General features: G+C 46.0%; 1 protein-coding gene across 1 annotated transcript in view; it reads right to left on the bottom strand.

Moving 5' to 3' along the window:
• Positions 1-22,529, bottom strand: part of LOC144121831 (focadhesin) — a 283,349-nt gene that overhangs the window by 50,517 nt on the left and 210,303 nt on the right. Inside the window, exon 28 of the mRNA XM_077655244.1 lies at positions 21,261-21,447. Coding sequence (XP_077511370.1) covers positions 21,261-21,447 — 187 coding nt within the window. The remainder of the gene's footprint in view (positions 1-21,260; positions 21,448-22,529) is intronic.

Below are 22,529 nucleotides of genomic sequence, written 5' to 3'. Positions count from 1 at the left end.
TGGCCATGTGTATCGGTACTGCTGCTACCGCCAAGAGGGGCAGGCCTTTCCGCCTGGTTCTGCTGGACGCCATTTCAACGCTGGCCGTGCCCAACTCGAGGACCCGCCGCTCAGCAGGGAAGCCGACTCACCGGGCTTCGGCCGCCGCTCCCCATCTCCACGGCATTATTCTTCACCGACGCGTCGTAGCGATGCTGACATTAGCGGACGGCGGACCCCGAGCCCTCACCGAGGAAACTAACCGCCGCAACCTCGCGAGGGGAAGTTGCAACCAGTCGAAAAGTTTCAAAGCCCTCACTACCGCCGCAACTGCCGACCGCAACCCATGACTGTGATGCCTTTGTTCACATTGACGCTGCCGCACTACCACCGAAAATGCCGCCTACATTAGCGCCGAACATGCCGAACCAGATAAGCAGCCCCGATGACGAAAATGACAGCGCCGATCTTACCGCACTTCCGCCGCAAATGCCGAGAGAGACGAGCAACCCAGACGACATTGTTAGTGCTGACCTCGCCGTTTACATTGATGGGATGGAGGTACACGCTCTGGTGGATACCGGGGCGGATTTTTCAATCATTAGTCAAAAACTGGCTGACAAGCTGCGCAAAGTAAAAACCGAATGGACTGGGCCAGTAATAAGAAGTGCTGGGGGTCAGCTACTGGCACCGACTGGGAAGTGCACTGCCCGCATAGGAATTGGAAACTCCGTGTTCGTTGACAGCTTCGTTATCCTCTCAGACTGTTGCAAAGACCTCATCTTGGGCATGGACGTTCTGTGCCTTCATGGGGCTGTGATCAGCTTTCGGGACAACGTCGTTGCCTTCACCAAAAATCATGGAGACCTTGGTTATGCGCAAGTACCACTGATGCCCTTACGAGTTGCCAATGAGGGGGTGACATTACCTCCGCGATCGTGCTCTCTTGTTGAAGTGAAGTGCGACGTGGCGCATACCGGCGATGGCGTCGCCGAACGGGCCGTCAGCCTGATGCTCAGCCGAGGTGTTTCTATAGCTCGAGGACTAGTCAGTTTGGCCAATGGGCACGCCGATGTGCTGCTGACAAACTTCAGCGACGAGCGTCGGCAAATTCCGAAAGGCACAACTGTGGCCTTCTTCGATAGCGTCCCAAGTGACCAAGACTATTTTGTGCTGCAACTGGAAGGATCAGTGACCAAGGCGCCCGCACCCATAGTCGATGTGAGCCCAAATCTGTCGTCTTCAGAACGGGAACGTCTTTTAGATCTCATGAATCACTTTCGGGACTGTTTTGCTTCAGAATCACGGGTTGGCCAAACACCTTTGACCAAACATCGCATTATCACGGATTACGCGATTCGCCCGATTCGACAAAATCCTTACCGTGTGGCTCCGAAAGAGCGAGAGGCTATTCAGCGTCAGGTGGCCGAAATGCTTCGAGACGACGTTATCCGGCCATCACAGAGTCCCTGGGCTTCTCCCGTGGTACTTGTTAAAAAAAAGGACGGCAGCTGACGATTTTGCATTGACTACCGCAAGCTCAATCAAGTGACCAACAAAGATGTGTACCCTCTCCCTCGCATCGATGATTCCCTTGATCGGCTACGAAATGCACGTTACTTCTCTTCAATGGATTTGAAAAGTGGATATTGGCAAATTGAAGTAGATGAGAGGGATCGGGAGAAGACAGCATTCATCAGTCCTGACGGATTGTACGAGTTTAAGGTTCTTCCATTCGGTTTATGCTCGGCACCAGCAACATTTCAGAGGCTGATGGACACTGTGCTCTCAGGACTCAAGTGGCAAACATGCCTGGTGTAGCTTGACAACGTGATCGTGTTTTCGGCAACCTTCGAAGAGCATCTGCGCCGTTTGGTAGCTGTTTTTCAGGCCATACGATCTGCGGGCCTCACACTAAAACCCGAGAAGTGCCACTTTGGTTACGAGGAGCTGCAATTCTTAGGACACGTTGTTAGCCAAGAAGGTGTCCGGCCTGATGCCGAAAAGCTCTCCGCAGTCGCCAAGTTCCCAACACCTACGGACAAAAAAACGCTTAGGGGCTTCCTGGGGCTTTGCGCCTATTACCGTCGATTTATTGCTGGCTTCTCCCGAGTTGCCTGGCCATTAAATTCACTGACACACGACAACGCTGTCTTTCGCTGGGGTGAAGAAGAGCACCAAGCTTTTAATGAACTCCGGAGACGCCTACAGACGCCACCTGTCCTGGAGCACTTTGATGACGACGCCCCTACCCTGCTTCATACCGATGCAAGCAATGTGGGTTTAGGTGCTGTATTGGTGCAGCGCCAGGATGGTGTGGAAAAAGTGATTGCTTATGCCAGCAGGACTCTGTCTAAAGCTGAAGCGAACCACTCGGCAACAGAAAAGGAATGCCTTGCAGTTGTATGGGCGGTTATGAAATTCCGCCCTTACTTGTACGCTCGCCCCTTTCAAGTCGTTAGCGACCATCACTCTCTCTGTTGGCTGACGAACTTAAAGGACCTTTCAAGGAGACTCGGCGTTGGAGCCTTCGGTTACACGAGTTCGACATGACGATTATTTACAAATCCGGAGTGCTGCCGTGCCCAATCCGAATTGGGCACGGCAGCACTACCAGGATGCGGAGCAATAACCCGTTCCTCTATATTGTGCAGGTGGGAAAACTATTTGGTAAATGTGTCCGCTCAAGTGATCCCTTTTTGTTCGTGCTGCCGTGCCCGCAGCAATTGTCTTGTATCGCTGTGGTATTGCGCAAGTTGTTGCTCCTAGGTAGAAATATTGAAACTAATCCAGGCCCGGATCTAACCCAAATTGCCAAACAACTCAAAGATATCGCTAGCGACATAAAAGACATAAAGGAAGTACGCCTCGTTGATATAGACAAGAAGCTTGATGCCCTATCACAGCTTGAAAAGAAACTGGCCACCTGCCAAAACGAAATTTCACGCATGGATTGCGTAATTGAAACAATGGAAAAGAAAATTGATGAGCTTGGAAATCGAGGCAGACGGGGCAATTTAATTATATACGGACTGCCGGAGGAGGAAGGAGAAACAAATGAAAGTCTTGACCAAAGAGTGAACAAAATTATAGTCCAAGATACCCTCGAACTAGAAGCTGTCGCCATTGAGCGAATTCACAGGCTAGGTAGACAGCAAAAAAAACAAGACTAGACCAGTAATTATGAAGTTGCTAGATTCGAGACAAAAAAGGCTAATACTGAAAAACGGATTCAAACTAAAAGACGCAAAATACGCTATCGGTGAAGATTTTTCTGCCAGAGTTCGAGATGTTAGAAAGAAACTGTGGGCGAGCGCCAAACAAGAACGAGAAAGTAAGGAAAAGGTTGCGCTGTCCCTTGACAAACTGATCATAAATAAGCGCGTTTATTTTTGGGACGAAGAAACAAATAGCAGAGTTCCTATGCAAAAAAGGACACAGAATTCAGCCCTCGAGCGACTCGTCAGAAAACTCAGTTAAAGAACTGTACATCGTAAATATAAATGCAAGAAGCATAGTGAACAAAACGCAGTCACTTGAAAGTCTCTTACTTTGTCATGAACCAGACGTAATTGGAATCACCGAAACGTGGCTTTCACCTGAAATTTCAATTCACGAAATCGCTCCACCAAACTACTCGTCATCAGAAAAGACCGTGGTTCACGAGGAGGGGGCGTGGCGATACTGATTAGGAGGCAGCTACCTTTTGTTATTCTCCCCGAAGTTCCCTGCGCAGAAGCTGTTTTCTGCAAGATTATTTGTAAAGGTACAGATATAATTACCGGCTGCATTTATAGAAGTGCTTCTACCGGACATGAAGCCATAACTGCAATTCAGGAATTCCTTCAGTACCATTCCCGAAATTCACGAATTATTATCATAGGTGATTTCAACCTCCCCGACATAAATTGGACAACAATGCAATATACATCAACCGCTTGAGAGGCCCTCATCGATTTAATGTTCAATTTTAATTTTCATCAAATTGTTTCAACATCCACACGTACACAAGGAGCAACTGGTAATATCCTAGATTTGATACTAATCAGTGATCACTTTCCTGAAACCCGTGCTCAGGTTGACGTCATAGAAGGCATCTCGGACCACAGCATACCTACCTGCCGATTACCATTACAGAGCAGTATAATATATCAGGAAAGCATGCAGATCGTAGCTGATTTTGCTAAAGCAGACGACACTAGTATTGTAACACACCTAGAGCACGAATTCCAATCATTTTTCGACACTGCTTCGCGTGAGACCACTGAAGTGAACACCTTGTGGGAACAGTTTAGAAATACGGTAACCTACTGTGTAGGTGCATTCGTTCCGTGAAAAATAAAACGGCCTAAGAAAAACAACCCGTGGATTACAAGAGACGTCATTCATGCACAACGGCAAGTCAAGCGGCTCCGTAGATCAATTAAAGAAAAGGGGCGAAATGCTACCAAATCATTGAAACTAACCAGTGCAGTCGCAAGGCTAAAAGAAGTATCAAAGCATGCAAAGGAACAGTACTTTAACGTGACCTTTCCCACACTTTTTAAGAATAATCCTCATAGATTCTGGAAATATTTTCGCAAAGATAAAACAGCCACATCCAACCTGTCCATGGAGGAAAAACAGACGAAAGCTAACATGCACAACGATTTCTTTAAATCTGTTTTTACAAAAGATGAGGGCATTCTCCCTAACAGTTCCTGCACATCTACGCCAGGTATTGGTCCTGTCCACATATCAGATGAAGGTGTTCTTAACTTGCTGCTAAACCTAGACATAAAGAAAGCAAGTGGTCCAGACGACATCCCAAATCAGTTCCTTAAACGATATGCAGAATGGTGCAGTAAATATCTCGGTATCATTTTTCGCAAGTCTTTATCAACTTCGAACATACCCAACAATTGGAAAAAAGCAAAGGTTCTACCCATTCATAAATCCGGAGATACAAACTCACCCTCTAACTATCGACCCATTTCCCTCACCAGTATGTCGTGCAAAATCATGGAGCACATTATAGCAAAACACTTAAAGCACTTTCTGGAGATGGAAAACCTATTATCACCCCATCAACATGGCTTTCGTCACCCAACTGTCACCCAACTAACAGAGGTTGTGCATGACCTAGCCCTTAGTATTGACGACTGCAGTCAAACAGATATAATACTACTAGACTTCTCTAAAGCATTTGACAGTGTAAGCCACAACAAACCAATAGCAAAACTACGCATCATAATTGCAGATGGCCAAGTGTTACACTGGATCACAGATTTTTTGACGAACCGCTCACAATTTGTAACTTTCGAAGAAGTTCAATCAAGACCAGTTCCCGTTACATGAGGAGTCCCGCAGGGATCTGTCCTAGGACCAGTGTTGTTCTTAGGTAGTTTTCATCAACGATATTGCCAACAATACTGAGTGTAACATAAAACTTTTCGCCGATGATTGCATTCTGTACAAAACGATAAAAACTCCTGAAGACCACTTTATGCTAAGCAGCTCTCTTAACACAATTGTTGAATGGTGTAAAACTTGGCAGATGACATTAAACAATAAAAATCCGTTTGCATGACAGTCACCGGGAAAAAACAGCCATATAACTATGCCTACAGTATCAAGGAATCAACGCTTTCAAGGGTTTCTGAACATAAATGCCTAGGGTTAACTTTAACTTCTGACCTAAGATGGGACGCACATATAGCCAATGTTACCTCTGCTGCCTTGCGAAAGCTGTTCTTTCTTAGAAGATGCCTACGTCTGGCCCCTCAAAACACCAAACTGTTTGCCTACACTACCCTCGTAAGGCCAATTTTAGAATACGCAAGCACTGTTTGGTTCCCACAATCAATCACTAACATCACTCGGCTTGACAAGGTACAACGAAAAGCTGTAAGGTTCATTCATAACAAATACAATCCCTCTGACTCACCTACCGATCTTGCCGCATCATCTGGCCTTCCATCACTATCATCTAGAGCAAAAGAATCCCGCCTGAAGTTTTTATATCAATTACTACACAACAACTACAGTATAGATGTGTTTAAATACGCATGCTTCTCATAGTCACGACAACCCCGGCACAAACATGCGCACACGCTAACTGAATACTCATGCCGAACGAACACTCTCAAGCATTCTTTCTTTCCTTTAGCCATCAGCGAATGGAATCGACTCGATCCATCGATTACCATGTCGGACTCCCTACCTTCCTTCACTTCAAGATTAGTAGAATGTAACAAGAATCAGTAATGTGCCAATAGTCCTACATCTTACCAGATGACTGCCCAACAATTACTTACATCTCTTGATACTACTATGTTACTTTTAAGGATGATTGCATTGTCTATTGCCACCCGTTACCTTATTTTCGCTTTCTTCAAGTTCCTATTGTTAAATATTTCGAATACTAGCACGCTTGCTGGCATGAATGACTGCTGCTGTACTTGTTCTCTTTTTTGATACAGTTCTGATTCTTAAAGGTATTCTTTAGTAACCTGCCTACTAGTAGTTATGTAACACGTATTGTAAGAGTTCTCTTTTTGTTGATCTGCTTGTAATTTCTCTTTTGTGTTTTGAACATTATATTGTACTGGTTGCCCACCTGTTACGGTCTCTTACTGAGACTGGCAGTATTGTATATACATTAATAAATAAATAAATAAATAAATAAATAAATAAATAAATAAATAAATAAATAAATAAATAAATAAATAAATAAATAAAAGAACGCGGATGCTGACTGCCTTTTGCGAGCACCAGACGGACCCTCCACAATGACCGATGAAGACACTGCTTTTTTAGGAGTCATAGATGACGCAACTCATGCCCAACAGCAGAGAGAGGACCAGGAATTGCTCCCTTTCATTGGTTTCTTGGAGAAGCGAACTACGGATGTGCCTAAGATTTTCGCCCGCAGCCTCTCGTCATTCTTTCTTCGCAACGACGTAATTTACAAGAAGAACTTCCGTCCTGGGGGGAACAGTCATCTACTCGTCGTCCCAACAGCTCTTCGCACGGAAATCTTGCAAGCGTGTCACGACGAGCCAACCGCCGGCCACCTAGGCTACACCCGCACGTTGGCTAGAGTACAGCGCGGATACTACTGGCCGAAACTACCGGCGACAGTGAAGCACTATGTACGGACGTGCGTAGACTGCCAACGTCATAAATCACCCCCTGAAAAACCAGCCGGTCTACTCCACCCTCTTCAAGTGCCAAAGACACCTTTCCAGCAAATTGGCATGGACCTCCTGGGACCAGTTCCGACGACTACTGCCGGGAATAAATGGATAATTGTCGCCACCGATTATCTAACTCGCTACGCGGAGACAAATGCTCTCTCCAGGGGTACCGCCGCCGAAGCAGCTCGGTTCTTCGTTGAGAACATTGTCCTCAGGCATGGCGCTCCGGCACTCATTATAACTGACCGAGGAACTGCCTTTACGGCCAAGCTTTTGGAAACCGTTCTCCGCCTCAGCGGTACCAGTCAATGTAAAGCGACGGCCTATCACCCCCAAACCAATGGATTGACACAACACCTCAATAAGACAATCGCAGACATGCTCTGTATGTACGTGGACGTAGACCACAAGAATTGGGACGAAATTCTTCCCTACGTCACGTTTGCCTACAATACGGCACAACAAGACACCACTCGCATGACGCCTTTCAGCCTTCTTCATGGCCGACCAGTGACAACTATGCTAGATGCCATGCTGCTCCCGAATGCCGACGGCGACGATGTCGATCAGGACGCCGAGGAATTCACACAGCGCGCAGAGGAAGCTCGCCAACTAGCGCATGTGTGCATCAGAACTCAGCAGGAGGCTGACGCACGACGCTGCAATCTTCGCCACAGACATGTCATGTATGAACCTGGCGACAAAGTGTGGGTCTGGACACCTATTTGCCGTCGTGGACTCTCCGAAAAATTATTACGGCAGTACTTCGGGCCCTATGTTGTGCTGCGACGTTTAACCGACGTCACGTATGAGGTGGTGCTGGACGGGTTATCGACATCCAAGCGACACCAGCAACAAGTCGACGTCGTCCATGTTGTATGTATGAAGCCGTACTACTCGGACCGATCTTGACCTCCTACTTCCTTTTGTTACCATCGAGACGATGCTTCCTGAGGAGGGGGGCAAATGCCGCATGCAAGAAGACGCCAAAGATGAAGACCTGGTCTACGAGCGCGAGGCAAGAAGAAGAAGCTGAAGTGCGCAGGGACTTTTTCTGGTTAACCAGTAAACCGTTTTACCTTCAGCTCTCCTCGGGGTTCAACCGAGTCCTGACAATATTTTGCAAAACAGTGATCGGGGTAGCATGTCACCTGCAATTTTTATGCAGACAGATGTAGCCACCAGGGATAACACTCTAGCGACGAAAATGACCCAGCACAGACGATGAAAGGCACTGGGGCTGCTGGCACTTGGTCCAGCTTGGTGATAGTAGAGGTCCCTGTTGCTGGTAACTTGTGGCTACGAAGTTCTAGGTTGCTCTCGCAGATTCAGGTATCCCGCAACCGCCACAAATTGCAAGAGGGGGTTTATTTGCGGGGGTTCGATGGTAGGGGATCAAAGGTGGGCAAAAAGCGTGCTGTGCCCTTAACAAAGAAACGCAGACACTGCCTCTTCCGCATTGTCATCCGTTAGTCCCACAGGGCTGCTGCTGGATCATTTTCATCACTACATCATCAATTTTTTTTTTTCAAAATATCAAGTGTAATGGCCATCTTTGAAACATAAATTGATTCCATGATCCTTCGGGTGTGTATGTGACAGTTCCTGGCATTTCGATTTTGCAATTTAAATCAATTATGAGTAGGGGTGTACGAATATTGAAATGAATACGAATATGAAGAAAAAATGGCATCGAATATCGAACCGAATATCTGGTCAGCACAAAAAATAAGTTCAGAAAAGATAAACAAGCAACATTGTTGCTCATAATTTTTCAATATCGTGTATGGCTTTTGCAACTGAAATAAAGAAAACTAGACTGCCTGTGCACCGTATATTCGAAGGTCGATTTATAAAATGCCCCGCGGCCCCGAAAAAAAAAAAAACTGCCAAAAATACGCTAGACTTATGAGGCGGCTGTATCGTGCAAACACCTGTAATAAGCCCGTGACGAGCACCGAGTTTCGGCGTGATGGAAGACATCGCGAATGTAAGCGAGATGGGAACGCACATTGACCTCGGAATGGCAAGACTGCTTCTAAAAAGGAAAACAAAATGACCAGCGACGCGTCACTCAGCGCCTGAAAGCGGCAAGGAGCCGAGATTGTACTACTAGCGAATGCGCGGGCCGACAGCCATTGCCATGGGCGAGTGGCGAAGCTCAGAAACCAAAACTATGCGGCCAGGTTATTTTTTTGACCTAGTGACATGGGCCCTCCTAACGTTGTCACGCCTGCCGTTACGCCCACTTAAAAGGTGCATGCGTTACAGTGCACCATGCAATAGGCGGGATTTTTACAGGATCGCTTGCCCTGTTGTGACACCTTGACTGGCTCCTTCGGGAGCCTCACGCGAAATTCCGCAAGTAGGCTTTCCCGCATAGCGTAGTCGACCAAAACAAGGTGGTGGTGGTCACGCTCAGAGAGTTCTTAAGGTGACAGAACGAATGCCATGGGTGTGGGCATTAATTAAAAAACATATTACGGAAGGACAAAAAAAATAAACGCGCTTTCGCGCTGCAATTGTTAGAAGCGGGTCGTCCCCCATCTTGTTCGCAGCACGTGCGTTATGTGGGAAAGCCCACTTGCAGAATTGTGCACGAGGTCAAGCCTAGCGGCATTGGAATGCGATCGGTCCACGCGATAAACGACGGAGAAGAAAGAAAACAGGGCCTTTGTATTGTTTTCCTGGAACATTAAACTCGATATTCAGATAATTTACCCAGATATTGCAGTTTGGCAGCAATCGAATTTACGAAAGTCGGCGCGGTATACAATCGCTGCATTGCATTTGGTAATTTTCGAATATTCGGAAATTCTCAAATATCAAGTTCTCGAATACGAATATGAACCGAATATGAAACATATTCAATTTGTATTCGAAATTTAGAATATTCGCATACCCCTAACTTATAAGACTGTAAAATTTTGCACAACCCTGTAAAGTGTCAACCCCTGGAATTCTGCACTGAAAAACTAAAAAATTATGTTTGTCGAGGCCTCAATTTATATTTAAGTGGAAAAATATTTGTTTTTGATGGCAAGAAAAAATGGCGCCTGGAAGGATTAACTCTTTCGTTAACATGCCATTATGCATCAATCACCGATGGTTGACGGATTCGAAGCACGATTTCAGTGCTACCGGGGATGCTGAGTTGTTGCACCATCCAGTGGCTGTTCAGACATTCTACTTTAGTTTCTTGAAGAGTTTGTATTTTTCTTGCAAGACAAGAATTTTTGAAACTCTCTTGAAGTTGAGCTTCCGAAGTAGCGAGCTCGCAGGATGGCGTCACCCGCAGGAACCCATCGAATCCGTAAAATCCTATTTCCTTTCCCCAAAATCCAATTATTATTGTTATTATTATTATTATTTCGCATGATTTTGCTGCATCTGCATCAGATTTTTTCTACGCATCACGCAGCAGTGATTCTGACGATGATATTCCAACATCAAGAAACTCTGCAACATCAGCACGAAGCATGGACGCCTTCCCGCCCGTATGGTTAATTTTCCAGTTCTTGTTTCTTTGTTCCTGGAGCCGGTTTATGCATCACTCTGATATCAAGAATGATCACTCTGGTTTCTGTAGTGTCTCGTCATATGGGCAAGACTTACTTCCATCTGCTCAAGAAAGAATAGGCTTCAGGCACAGTATAGAAATAAGGGCACCAGCCTTAGATTGACACTGTGTAATAGCACAGAGCTGTTCGCAAATGCTGTGGATAAGCTCGCCCTGGCCCTACATCACCCAAAACATCTTCAGAAATAGTTTCTTGTAAAACCAAAGCATTCTAGAGAATTTTCAAGCAATTTGCCATCAAACCTCGTTATAACAAACCTGAATATTACGAATTACAGTAGAACCCCTCTATAGTAAAGTGACTCGGACCAGCAAAAACATTTACTATATCAGGGTCTTTACTATATCAGCTGTTGGTGATGTCATGGCTCTGAGGATATTCTCTGGTAATTCACTGGCTACTTACTAAACACAGTGCTGGTTTATGAAAGAAACACTCACAAAGGCCTTCCATCCTGCTCTTATAGGCCCTTTATGAGATAATTATTTATTTTGAGTTCCCACATTTCATGTTATCACGTTTTCGATTTTGTTTACGTCTTGAAGCACCCGCATCTGCAAAAATGCAGTGGGGCTACGAATATAACGCGAGTTTGCTTTCATGTGAACACAAAAGTTAAGTGCGGTCACGACGTCATTTTCCGCAGCCTCAGAGTCGTTTAAGAGGCAACAGATAAGAAGCGCGCGCAACACAGTCGAGGTGCGGCAGTGCCGCTCACGCAGTGCTACTGCATCTACGTTTCTTGCTGCCACTTCCCAGTGCTTCACGCTGCCGTGCTGCGAACGTTCGCCCGTTTCTTCCCTTCACAGCATTTTTACTGTATTTCTTTTTTTTTTAGCGACCACGCCTCCTGCTTTATGTGTTCATAGCCCGCTTTACTTTTTTTTTTTTTCGCGCTCGCCGCGCACATTACCTCACGGCCCCAAAGACTTTAGGAGGTTGGCTTCTCCTCACAGCTTCCGAGCTTGATGGTGAAGCTATCTCAAAGAGCGCCGTTTTATCGTCATTTACATCCGAATATCGGCCTCGCGCGTGCCGCATTGTCATCATTCCGCGGAAGGTACGTCCCCAAGGCCAGAACGTCTGCACTGAAGCCGTTTTCTTCGAAAAAATTTTACTATAACAGAAAAAAAAAAATTTACAGTCGTCTATACACCTCCTACATGTTTGCAAACAAACGAGATGGCGCTGCAGTCGCTAGCGGGCTCGCGGTACTCAAAAGGCCAGGTAGTGGCGTCCCGGAGAGGTGCTGAGCGCAGGTTTTCAATGCTTGTAGGCGCGTTTTCAGTTTATGCGAATCAAAGCAATGGTTGATGCTTTCAACTTGGCAATTTCTCGAAGTAGATGAGCTCGCGTTGGCCACGTGCGGCATATTCAGAGTAGTTCTCCACTGTGCATTGTATATATGGTTAGTAGTAAACATGTGGAAAGCGTTTCTGCCGTTGATTTCCACGCTAGGCATTGAATAAAATAGCAAGTTTTTCACACTCTGCACTAGCCGGAATAATTTTACTTCGGGACAGCAGTGAGAGGAAGTGCTAGCGTTGTTTCGGCGGAGCAGATGTGCACTCACCGTCTGTTGACACACACGTCCGCTGTGCGAAAAGTGGGGACAGCGTCCTGTCCCCGATCTCCTGTGTGTCCCGTAAGCGCTGTTTTTAGCCTCATAATCACGCACCAGCCAGGCGGACTTCTCCCCTTGCTAAACTGGTCGATTTGGTGAAAATTTTTAATTTCTGAAATTATTTTCTTTCCTAGCCCTGTAGTCTTCTGTTTCATGATGAAAAATTATAGCAAAATATTAAGTGGAAATATGTAAGTTACGCTTTTTAGATGTGCGGCCGTCGAAAATTGCAAGGTAATTTCTTTGAGGTTTTCTTTGGTTTCAGTGCCGCATTTCTTTGACCGAAGCGAAAGCAAAGAGGCCAAAGATGAGGGAATAAACTAAAGGGTCCGTTTTCTGACCTTTCACATTTTCTGCGATTGGCATCACTCACACCTTCGTAACTTTGTAATGTATGAAAATAGAATGATTCTATTTGTCACGAATCCTGAGGCATTGAGGAGTGTAATAAATCTCTAGATTTTTTCCCTACACGCGCAGTACTATATTAGTTATTTTTGTAAGAAAAGTTTGCATGTAACTATGCATGCATAAGTACTGATCATCTAAAAAAAGAACTAATTGCATCATCATACAGAACAGGGCTTTGTGAACATGCTGGCATAAAAAAAAATTGCACACTTTGTTCTCAATTATTTAAGACCTTGAGGTGATATGATGAAGGTGTTAATTATAATTGCCCAAGAACTGCATCAGGTATAGCTAGAAATGAAAGGCATTACTGAAACTAGAGTAGCAAGTTCATATTTGCACCAAATTTAGCTACATATTGCATGCATAAATAATGAAAACAATTTTCACTGCCGCGTCCCCGCTCAATCCCGCCATGTGTCTGTTAGCAGCACGCCTGCGGCTCCTTCTTTCCAAACAAGCTTGGCTATCATGTACTACCTCCTGAAACATGACACATGCGTGATGCAATGAAAAAGCATGTGAGTACGCCAAAGTGACCATGCAAGATTGACGCAACTTACCAGACTTCTTTCTACTCGAATAAAATAATTACATCAGTCATATTAAGAAACAGTTTCAAGTAAATATTAAATGCAATAAAGTGAGCCATACTGTGCTGTTAGCAAAAGAACACATTCCTTGGGTGCGAGTGAACCTGCCGGTGCCCAGTGCACACCGGCTCAAGGTGATAAATACGTGCGCTGCTACATATGTGCTTTTTTTCTTTGCACAGTTATAAGCGTACTATGCTGATGTTCCAGGTGAATGAATGCAGTAACTTGCATGCTATGAAGTACATTGAGTGGCAGTGCCGATCAACTCCCAGACTTCGCGCTTTACTACTGTGGCCCATTCCCTGTTAGCCGGTTTCCTAATGCGGTATTTATCTGCGAGAAACCTATCGAGGCTAATTTAATTTTCCTTTTTACGCTACTACGCGGTTCCAACAGTGACGCAGCTGGTCAATACATGCTGCTTCTGCAGTGCGCAGGCATGATGTAGCTGCCGGTAGCTCCGACAGATGCGGTAGGCACGGGCAGGCGGAACCTGTTTTTCCCACCAAGCGAAAGACCTCCTTCACCCCGCGACGTCACGAAGATGCGGTGGCGCTGATGTCAGCAGCGACTTTCGCATTGGTATGCAAAACAGGTTCCACCTGCCCGTGCCTTCCGCAGCTACTGGCGGCTGCAGCTGCATCCCTGTTGGATCCGCGTAATAGCATAAAAGGAAATTTAAATTAGCCTCGATAGGTTTCTCACAGATAAATACCACATCAGGAAACTGGCTAACAGGGAATCGGCCATGGTAGTAAAGCGCAAAGTCTGGGAGTCGATCGGCACTGCCACTCAATGTACTTAATAGCATGCAAGTTACTGCGTCCACTCACCTGAACATCAGCATAGTGCACTTATAACTGCACAAGGAAAAAAGTACATATGTAGCTGCGCATGTCTTTATAACCTAGAGCCGGTGCGCACAGGGCGCCGGCAGGTTCACTCGCCCCCACGGAATGCGTTCTTTTGTTAATAGCACAGCATGTTTTAATGCCGCGTTATGGCATTTAATATTTACTTGAAATTGCTTTTTTTAATATGACCGACGTCATTATTTGATTCGAGTAGAAATAAGTCTGGTAAGTTTTTGCGCGATCACGTTGGCGTGATTAGAATAGCGTACCTTAAGTGTGCTAAAAGCCACATGCTTTTTCATTGCATCATGCATGTGTCATATTTCATGATGTAGTCCATGATCATGAAGCTTGCTTGGAAAGAAGCAGCCGCAGGTGTGCTACTGACAGACACATGACAAGATTGAGAGGGGACGCAGCAATGAAAAGTGTTTTCGTTATTCATGCATGCGATATGTGACTAAACTTGGTGCAAATATGAAATTGCTACGCTAGTTTCAGTAATGCATTTTACTTTTAGCTATACCTGGTGCAGTTCTTGGGTAACTATAATTAACACCCTCGTCAAGTCACCCCAAGGTCTTAAATAATTGAGTAGAAAGTGTGCAATTTTTTTTATGCCAGCATGTTCACAAAGCGCAGTTCTGTATGATGACGCTATTAGTTCTTTTTTTTAGATGATCATGTATTTATGCATGCATAGTTACATGAAAACGTTTTTTACAAATATAACTAACATAGTACTGCACATGTAGGAAACAAAATCGAGAGATTTATCACACTCAATGACTCAAGAATCGTTTGCGACAAATAGAATCATTCTATTTTCATGCGTTACAAAATTACAAAGATGTGAGTGATGCCAATTGCAGAAAATGTGAAAGGTCAGAAAACAAACCTTAGCGTCTACTCCCTCGTTTTTGGCCTCTTCGCTTGCGCTTTGGTGAAAGAAATGTGGCACTGAACTCAAAGAAAGCCTCAAAGAAATCAAAGAAATTACCTCACAATTTTCGACAACCACACATCTAGAAAGTGCAATTTATAAATTTCTACTGAATATTTTGCTATAATTTTTCGTCACGAAACAGAAGACCTGAGGGCTAAGAAAGAAAATAATTCCAGAAATCAAAAATTATCCCCAAATCGACCAGATTAACAAGGGGAGAGAGAAGCTGGCCTGGCTGGTGCGTGATCCTGCGGCTAAGAACAGCGCTTAATCGAGACAGCGGAGATCGGGGACACGACGCTGTCCCCACTTTTCGCATAGCGCGACACGTGTGAAAACAAACGGTGAGTGCATGTCTGCTCCACCGAAACAGCGCCAGCACTTCCTCTCACTGATGTCCCAAAGTAAAATCATTCTGGCTAGAGAAGAGTGTCAAAAACTTCCTATTTTATCCAATGCCTAGAGTAGAAATCAACGGCAGAAATGCTTTCTGTTTCTCTGGGAGGGGCTGCAGGTGGCAGAGCATCAGAGAGATGGAACGTAGTCGAGGTGAAGGCGAGCGGCGAGTAGGTTACAGGGAGCGATGCGTAGATGAGCCAGAAGAGAGATTATGCAAGGGCGGCTCAGAATCGTAGCGGAACGTGCACACGGCATCCCCAGAACGAGCAGATTGCTGACGGCAAAGACGTGCGACGTAGCCCGGGAGACCGCAAGAGTTGCATATTGGTCAATTGTCGTCAGTATGCCAAGGGTTCGTAGGGTGTCGGCGGGGTCAACGATACGGGGCTGGCGGCGGTGGCATGGACGGCGGCGGAGCATAAAAGGCCGGGCTGTGCTACAGTAGGCGGCAGAGGTGGGCGAGCGCCCTGTACTGACGACTGCTTCAGCATAGGTGAGCAGGGCTGCCACAGCTCCGTCGCTACCGTCATCCAGCTGTGCCAAAGTTACGACGAACTCCGAAAGCAACGCGCAACTACGCGGCAGTCCAGCGCGTCTGCAGAGGGTCTCGCTGGCTTGGCGCTTGGTGGCTCGTCTTCTGAGCAGTCCCTGTTCATGCAGCAGGTCAAAGACTTCGTCCGCGAAGAAGTCGCTCGCCAGCTTTCTCTGCTGCACCACATTCCCGACCCCGTCTGCCCTCCACCCGACTTGGCGCCATCCCTCGCGCCCACTATCCGCTGTTCTATTCAAGAGCAGGTTGCTGCAGTTCTGCTACCCAGCACCTCCACCGATGCTCTCTCCGATGCTCCGCCACCAGGAGCCCCTCCCAGAGGAAAATTGAATGCCGCAGTTCCGGAGGCAAGAAATGCCTGTTTTGCGAACTCGATAAGTCCTCTGTTTCCTCCTGCTAACGTCATTGAGGTGTCTGTCGAAAGTGTGCCCGTTCTCGCGCTAGTCAACACGGGTGCTGCCATGTCAGTAATTAGTGATGCCCTTTCCCGCAAACTTCGTAAGGTGACAACACCACTCTCTGACTTTTCACTGCGTACGGCCACATCTCAGCGCATCCACCCCATCACAGCCTGCACGGTCCGCGTTTCTATTAACGACGTCGCCTATACAATCAAGTTTGTTGTGCTCGGCGCCTGCTCTCACGATGTCATCCTTGGCTGCGACTTCCTCTCGACCCACAGCGCAGTGATTGATTGTGCCCGTGCTGAACTTGAGCTCTCTCCCGTGTGTAATGTGTCATTGTGTGACGTGCCTGTGCGCTCCGTTAAGCTTCTAGTAGCCGCCGACACCGACATACCTCCCTTCTGTTCTGCCCTCATTCCGCTCCACCCCGACTCTTCCCTCAGCAGCCCTGTTCTTTTCACACCCACCGCCACCCGCCATTAGGGCCTTCTGATTCCATTCGCCGTTCTGACGATTTCCGACGGCCACTGCGCCATCTATGTCACCAGCCCATTTTCTTGCCCGTCGTCTATTCTTCGCGGCGAATGCCTAGGCTTTATTGAAGAACTGGATCCTGCTCTTGCGTCCGAGTTCTCTGCGTCACTCGAGAGTCACAGCTGCACTTTGTCTACCTCTTCCCTGCCCTGCTTGAACTCCTGCCAGTCGGTCCCATTATAATATATACAATACACAGTGGCGAACTAGTTCTATGAATACGCCGCACGTGGCCAATGCGAGCTCGTTTACTTCGAGAAATTACTAAGTTGAAAGCATCAAACATTGCTGTGATTCACAGAAACTGAAAACGTGCTTATAGACAAGCCTTGAAAACCCGCGCTCAACACCTCTCCGCGACGCCACTCCCCGTCTTTTTGCCTACTGTGAGCCTGCTGCCACTGTAGCGCCACCTCGTTTGTTCGCAAACATGCAGGAGGTCCATAGGGAGGTGAAATAACACCGCAGTTTCACTTTACTATATCCGAGTTTACTATAGCGGGGTTCTACTGTATTAGCTATATCAAACTGTTCCTAAATATTTTTAGCAAATACATGCATGTCTTACTGCATAGATCAAATGTGGTTTTCCATAAAACGGATACATCGAACTGCCGAGAGCCATGCTGTGCCCACTCGGATGGCAGGCAGCAGGCTTTCCCTCACTACAAAGGTGACTAGTGGTGGTGCGGCAAGTGTTCGCACCACAGTTCACGTTTTTGTAGCGAGAGCTGCACTAGTCTACCGTCGAGAATTTCGCGGTGGCTGGGAGAGCAAAGTTGTGCGCATGCGCCGTTACCATGACAACCGGAGAGGAGCAGCAGGTGCAACGTGCGCTTCGCCGTCGCCAAGGCCGCGTGCCCGCTCCACCACCGGAGCCGCGCGCTTCGTTGCTGCCTCGCCGCACGCCGCTTTATCATTGGAACTGCGCGTCACATGCGCAGCATTGCGTATAAAAGAGATGTAATGGGCGGTTGTCTCACAATGTTTGACATGGATGCAGAGAAGGAGAGTCCAGCCGCAGCTGAAGGGCGGTATAGACAAGAGAAGATTAACTCTGCCGATCCTGAGGCTGTCGCCTGGCACTTGGCTGCTCAACAAAGAGAGAATGAGCAAAAGAAGGCGAAGAGAGCAGCGGAGGCGAAGAGAGCAGCGGAGGCGACCGAACAGAGAGAGGAACAACTAGCCAAACAGAGATGCCAGACTGCCGAGCGTAATAGACGGTGCACGGCCGCCGAGATGGAGCCTATGGAAGACATCAGTCGACGGGAATCAACAAAAGAGAATGTGAAAACAAGCTCAGCCAGGGAAACATACCTTTTGCTACGTATATCCTGCCATGACCGAGCTAAGGCACTGCCCATTTTTTCTCGCATTTTGCAGCAGCACTGAAGAAGATGCAGCGCCGATAACAGCTGGTAATCAGGCAGCCTGCACCAGTTTGTGCCCCTCACACCCATCAACAGTACCCCAGAACCAGCGACATGGTTGGTTGCTGTAGCTTTCGAGCAGCCATTTTCTGCTCCTGTCAGCCATCAGGGATCGGAGGTGGGGAAAATGTCGATTGCTTTCTTCCTGATGTTTAATTTTTTTTTGTGTCACATCGCCGTAATGCGAGGAAGCCACCCTAGCCGGCAACTCGCCTGCCACAACTGCGTGGAAATGGCACAGTATCTGTCTCACATATCGACAGACACCTGAACCGCGCCATAAGGGGAGGGATAAAGGAGGGAGTGAAAGAAGAAAGAGGTGCCACAGTGGAGGTATCCAGAATAATTTTGACCAGGTGGGGACCTTTAATGTCCAATGACATCGCACAGCACAGGGCGCCTTTTGCGTTTAACCTCCATCGAAACGCGTGCTTCGGTGCTTCGTGTGGAAACCAACGTAACTGATGTTTTCCGCTCGGTTTTGTTACAGCCTCCCCAATCGCCAAAAGCGGCTTCAAAACAGAGCCAAAGAAAAGCTATCTTCCAGTTGCCGTTCTTTCGCTGATTAAAGTTTGCTTCTCCAGAGTGAGTTTCTGGGAAAATTTTATATTACGAATTTCGGCTATACAGTAGAACCGCACTCTAATAACCTTGGATATAGTAAAATGAAACTGCGGTCCCATTTCGCCTCCCACTGATGACTGTATATTTTTTTTTCGGTTATAGTACAGATTTTAAAAAACGGTTATAGGAAAGAACGTCTGGCCGTGGCGACGCACGTCCCCGGAACGATGACAACGCGGCACGCCTGAGGCCGACATTTGGATGTGAATGCATACCGAAAACAATAAAACGGTGCTTTTTTTTTTTTTAGTTACTTCACCACCATGCTTGGAAGCTGTGAGGTGAAGCCAACTTCTTAAAGTTCGTGAGACCGTGAGGCAAAGCGCGCAGCGCACGAAAAAAAAAAAGCAAAGCTGGCTGTGAACGCAAAATGAAGGAGGTGCGGTTTGCTGAAAAAGAAAAGACCTTAAAAATGCAGTGATGTGCAGGGAAGCGAAGAAAAGGCCGAGCATTCACCGTACGGCAGTGCGAAGCACAGGAAAGTGGTAGCAAGAAGCTGAGGCGCAGCGGCACTGCATGAGGGGCAATGCCGCACCTCGACTGTGTTGTGCGCGCTTCTTATCTGTTGCCTCTTAAAACGCTGAGGCAGCGGAAAATGACGCTGTGGTCACGCAAAAGTTTGGTTTTCACATGAAATCAAACTCGCGTTATATATGTTGCTCCATTGTATTTGTGCAAATGCAGTACTTCCTCAAAACGTAAACAAAATGAAAAACATGATAACATAAATGTGATGAATCACATAAAGGGACAATAAGAGCAGGATGGAAGGTATCTGTAAGTGTTCCTTTCATAAACCAAGACTGTGTTTTGTAAGTAGCCAATTAATTACCAGAGAGTATCCTCAGAGCTATGCCATCGCCAACAACTGATGAAGACCCTGATATAGTAAAAATTTTTGCTGCTGCGAGTAATTTAATAATAATAATAATTGGTTTTTGGGGAAAGGAAATGGCGCAGTATCTGTCTCATATATCGTTGTACACCTGAACCGCGCCGTAAGGGAAGGGATAAAGGAGGGAGTGAAAGTAATTTTACTATAGAGGGATTCTACTGTGTTGCACAATTTTACCACTTTTACCTATATGCCATTATGTGGTTTCACTGCATTAACTCTTGGGTCAGTCCCCGCCAAACATCCCAGACGTTGTGCTTGACCATCTCCAATTTGTTCAAAAAAATTCGTGGAAACTTATCCTACTGTGCGTAATCAAAGCCTGAAATATTTTTTCCGGAAAAAATTATTTGTGAGGTGAGGGCAGTTTGAATATTTAGAAAAGGTGTGAAACCAGACACTGCTCAATAGTTAATAAAAAATTCAAATTTTTAGAAAACACCCTACAATTTTTTCATTGACATATGCATAGATTCTGGCTTTCAATAAAATTCGGAGCATGCAACTTTGTATGGCATAAATATTTTTTAAAAATAAAAATATATGAAAATGTACGATTTTTGTCATTTTTTGTTTTAAATATCAACTTGCTCTCAGGAATTCAGAAATAGCCGTTTTGTTTCTTTAGATGTCTAGTACCTATAACAAATGTTACAGGTGATGAAACTACGTACATCGAAGTAAAAGTAATACTGAAGTTGCAAAAAGTGCATCCTGAGCCAAAAACACTAGATCGTTTCACCCTGAGATGGTCCAAGTTAAAATACAAAGAACGGGTTATGTAGAACAGTTTAATACCTTTCATTTCTGACATTTTTATTGAGGTAATTTTTGTTTAAAGCGAGAAAAGAATTTTTTGAAGTTGAGCTCTCCCACCTTTCCAGCTAAAAAAGTTTTTGAGTTACAATTTCAAACCTTTTGTGGCTAGTTTATAAATAAATCTGAAACATTCTGTATGTTCCAGAATACTTTAAATATTTTTTCTGCAAGAAATACTGTCGTGTCAATACAATTGTTTTCTTAATTTTCAGCTTTTTTCAAAGCACATTTTATGGCTATCATTTTCATGCACACTGTGTTTTTCTACACTTCACATATTTTGCAGAAAAATGTATATGTCCGAAACCTATCAAAAACAGTGATCTTGGTCATGGTAGCAGAAGAGTTAGTAAGTTAGTGCGACTGCATTGTTTGCTCTGGAGCGAAAGAGCCTCTCTCTCCAGAACCTGCAGGGCTGTTGTGGACATGCACTGACCGGATGTGGCTGCTGCCCTCCCATGTGAACTGCCGGCACTCAGGTGGCCCAGTGCCCATGCAGCACAGCTGGCGAGCGCCACGTCCCGCGCTGAGCAGCGCGACAGCAGCCGCAACAGCTGCTCTTGCATCTGGCGGCGCTCAGCACTGCGCTGCTTGCTGCCTGCTGCCTCCTCTTCATCCCCTGCCTGCGGAGGAGAAGCAGCCTGACAGGTTGGCAAGCCTCCGACAAAGGCCACTCTCGCCTGCACTCTCAACTAGGCAGGCATTTCCCACCAACTCACACTGTGGCTTTTTACGCAACAGAGAAACTGCCATAGCTGTGTGGTGTTGGCATATTGAGGAAATCCCCATTGGTCAAGACAGTCGCGATGTCACGCATTGATCTGTGGATGGAAAATGACTAAAACCTGAGTTAAATTGCGATTATGAGGTTGTAGCATGATCCAAACGTCATGATGACATGTAAGTAAATGAATAACACTGAAAAGAAAAGCGAGATAATTAGTTCAGAAACAAAGTCATGGCCCTTGGGCTATGAGTAAGACACACTATCCCCAGGCCACTGAGGCACATTCACTCGACTTAGTCAAAGGAAGACCTTGTGTAATTTGTGGTGTATCACGTATGTCCGGTGTGCCCACTGATGTATGCTAGTGAGTGTGTGTAATAAGAAAGATGGACTAATTAAGAGAGAGAGCACAAAATAACCATTAACACTGTCACATCATACCCTTAAGGCGGAGCTTAAGCGTTCCCCTAATTTTGTACTTGTGCTTGATTTAAACAACTTTCAACGTTAGGGCTGACCCAGCACATTTTCAAAGTGCTTTGCATGATTTAAATGATGCACCCTCTTTAGTTGTGGTTTACACGCCCTCAGCCAATGCTTCTTTACTGGAAGGAAACAGATTTCCTAGCAGCTAAAAGACAAACAGAATGCTGCATAACCGTAGTTCTAGTGCAAGCTTCATCAAGGTACTCAAAGAGTGAATGCAACTGAATACTCTTCTGCCTAAAAAAGAAAACAAAAGAGCACCTCCAGAAAGCTGATTTAATAACCGTACCCAGGAGTGTTCTCACATTACTGTTCAGCACTTGCATGCTTAAAATGAGCTTGCAGAATTGTCGACACAACATCCCAAGTCATCTTGAGTGGATCTCTCAATCTCTTGAAACTGGACAAAAGAGTTGAACATATAACTGTGGAACACTACTAGTACTGCTTCACATTGAACTGCTCTTACAATACTGCTAGTGTCATTTTCAC

Source organism: Amblyomma americanum, chromosome 2 (assembly GCF_052857255.1).
Source record: "Amblyomma americanum isolate KBUSLIRL-KWMA chromosome 2, ASM5285725v1, whole genome shotgun sequence".
Lineage (NCBI taxonomy): Eukaryota > Metazoa > Arthropoda > Arachnida > Ixodida > Ixodidae > Amblyomma > Amblyomma americanum.
This window is presented reverse-complemented; position numbering and strand designations above follow the sequence as displayed.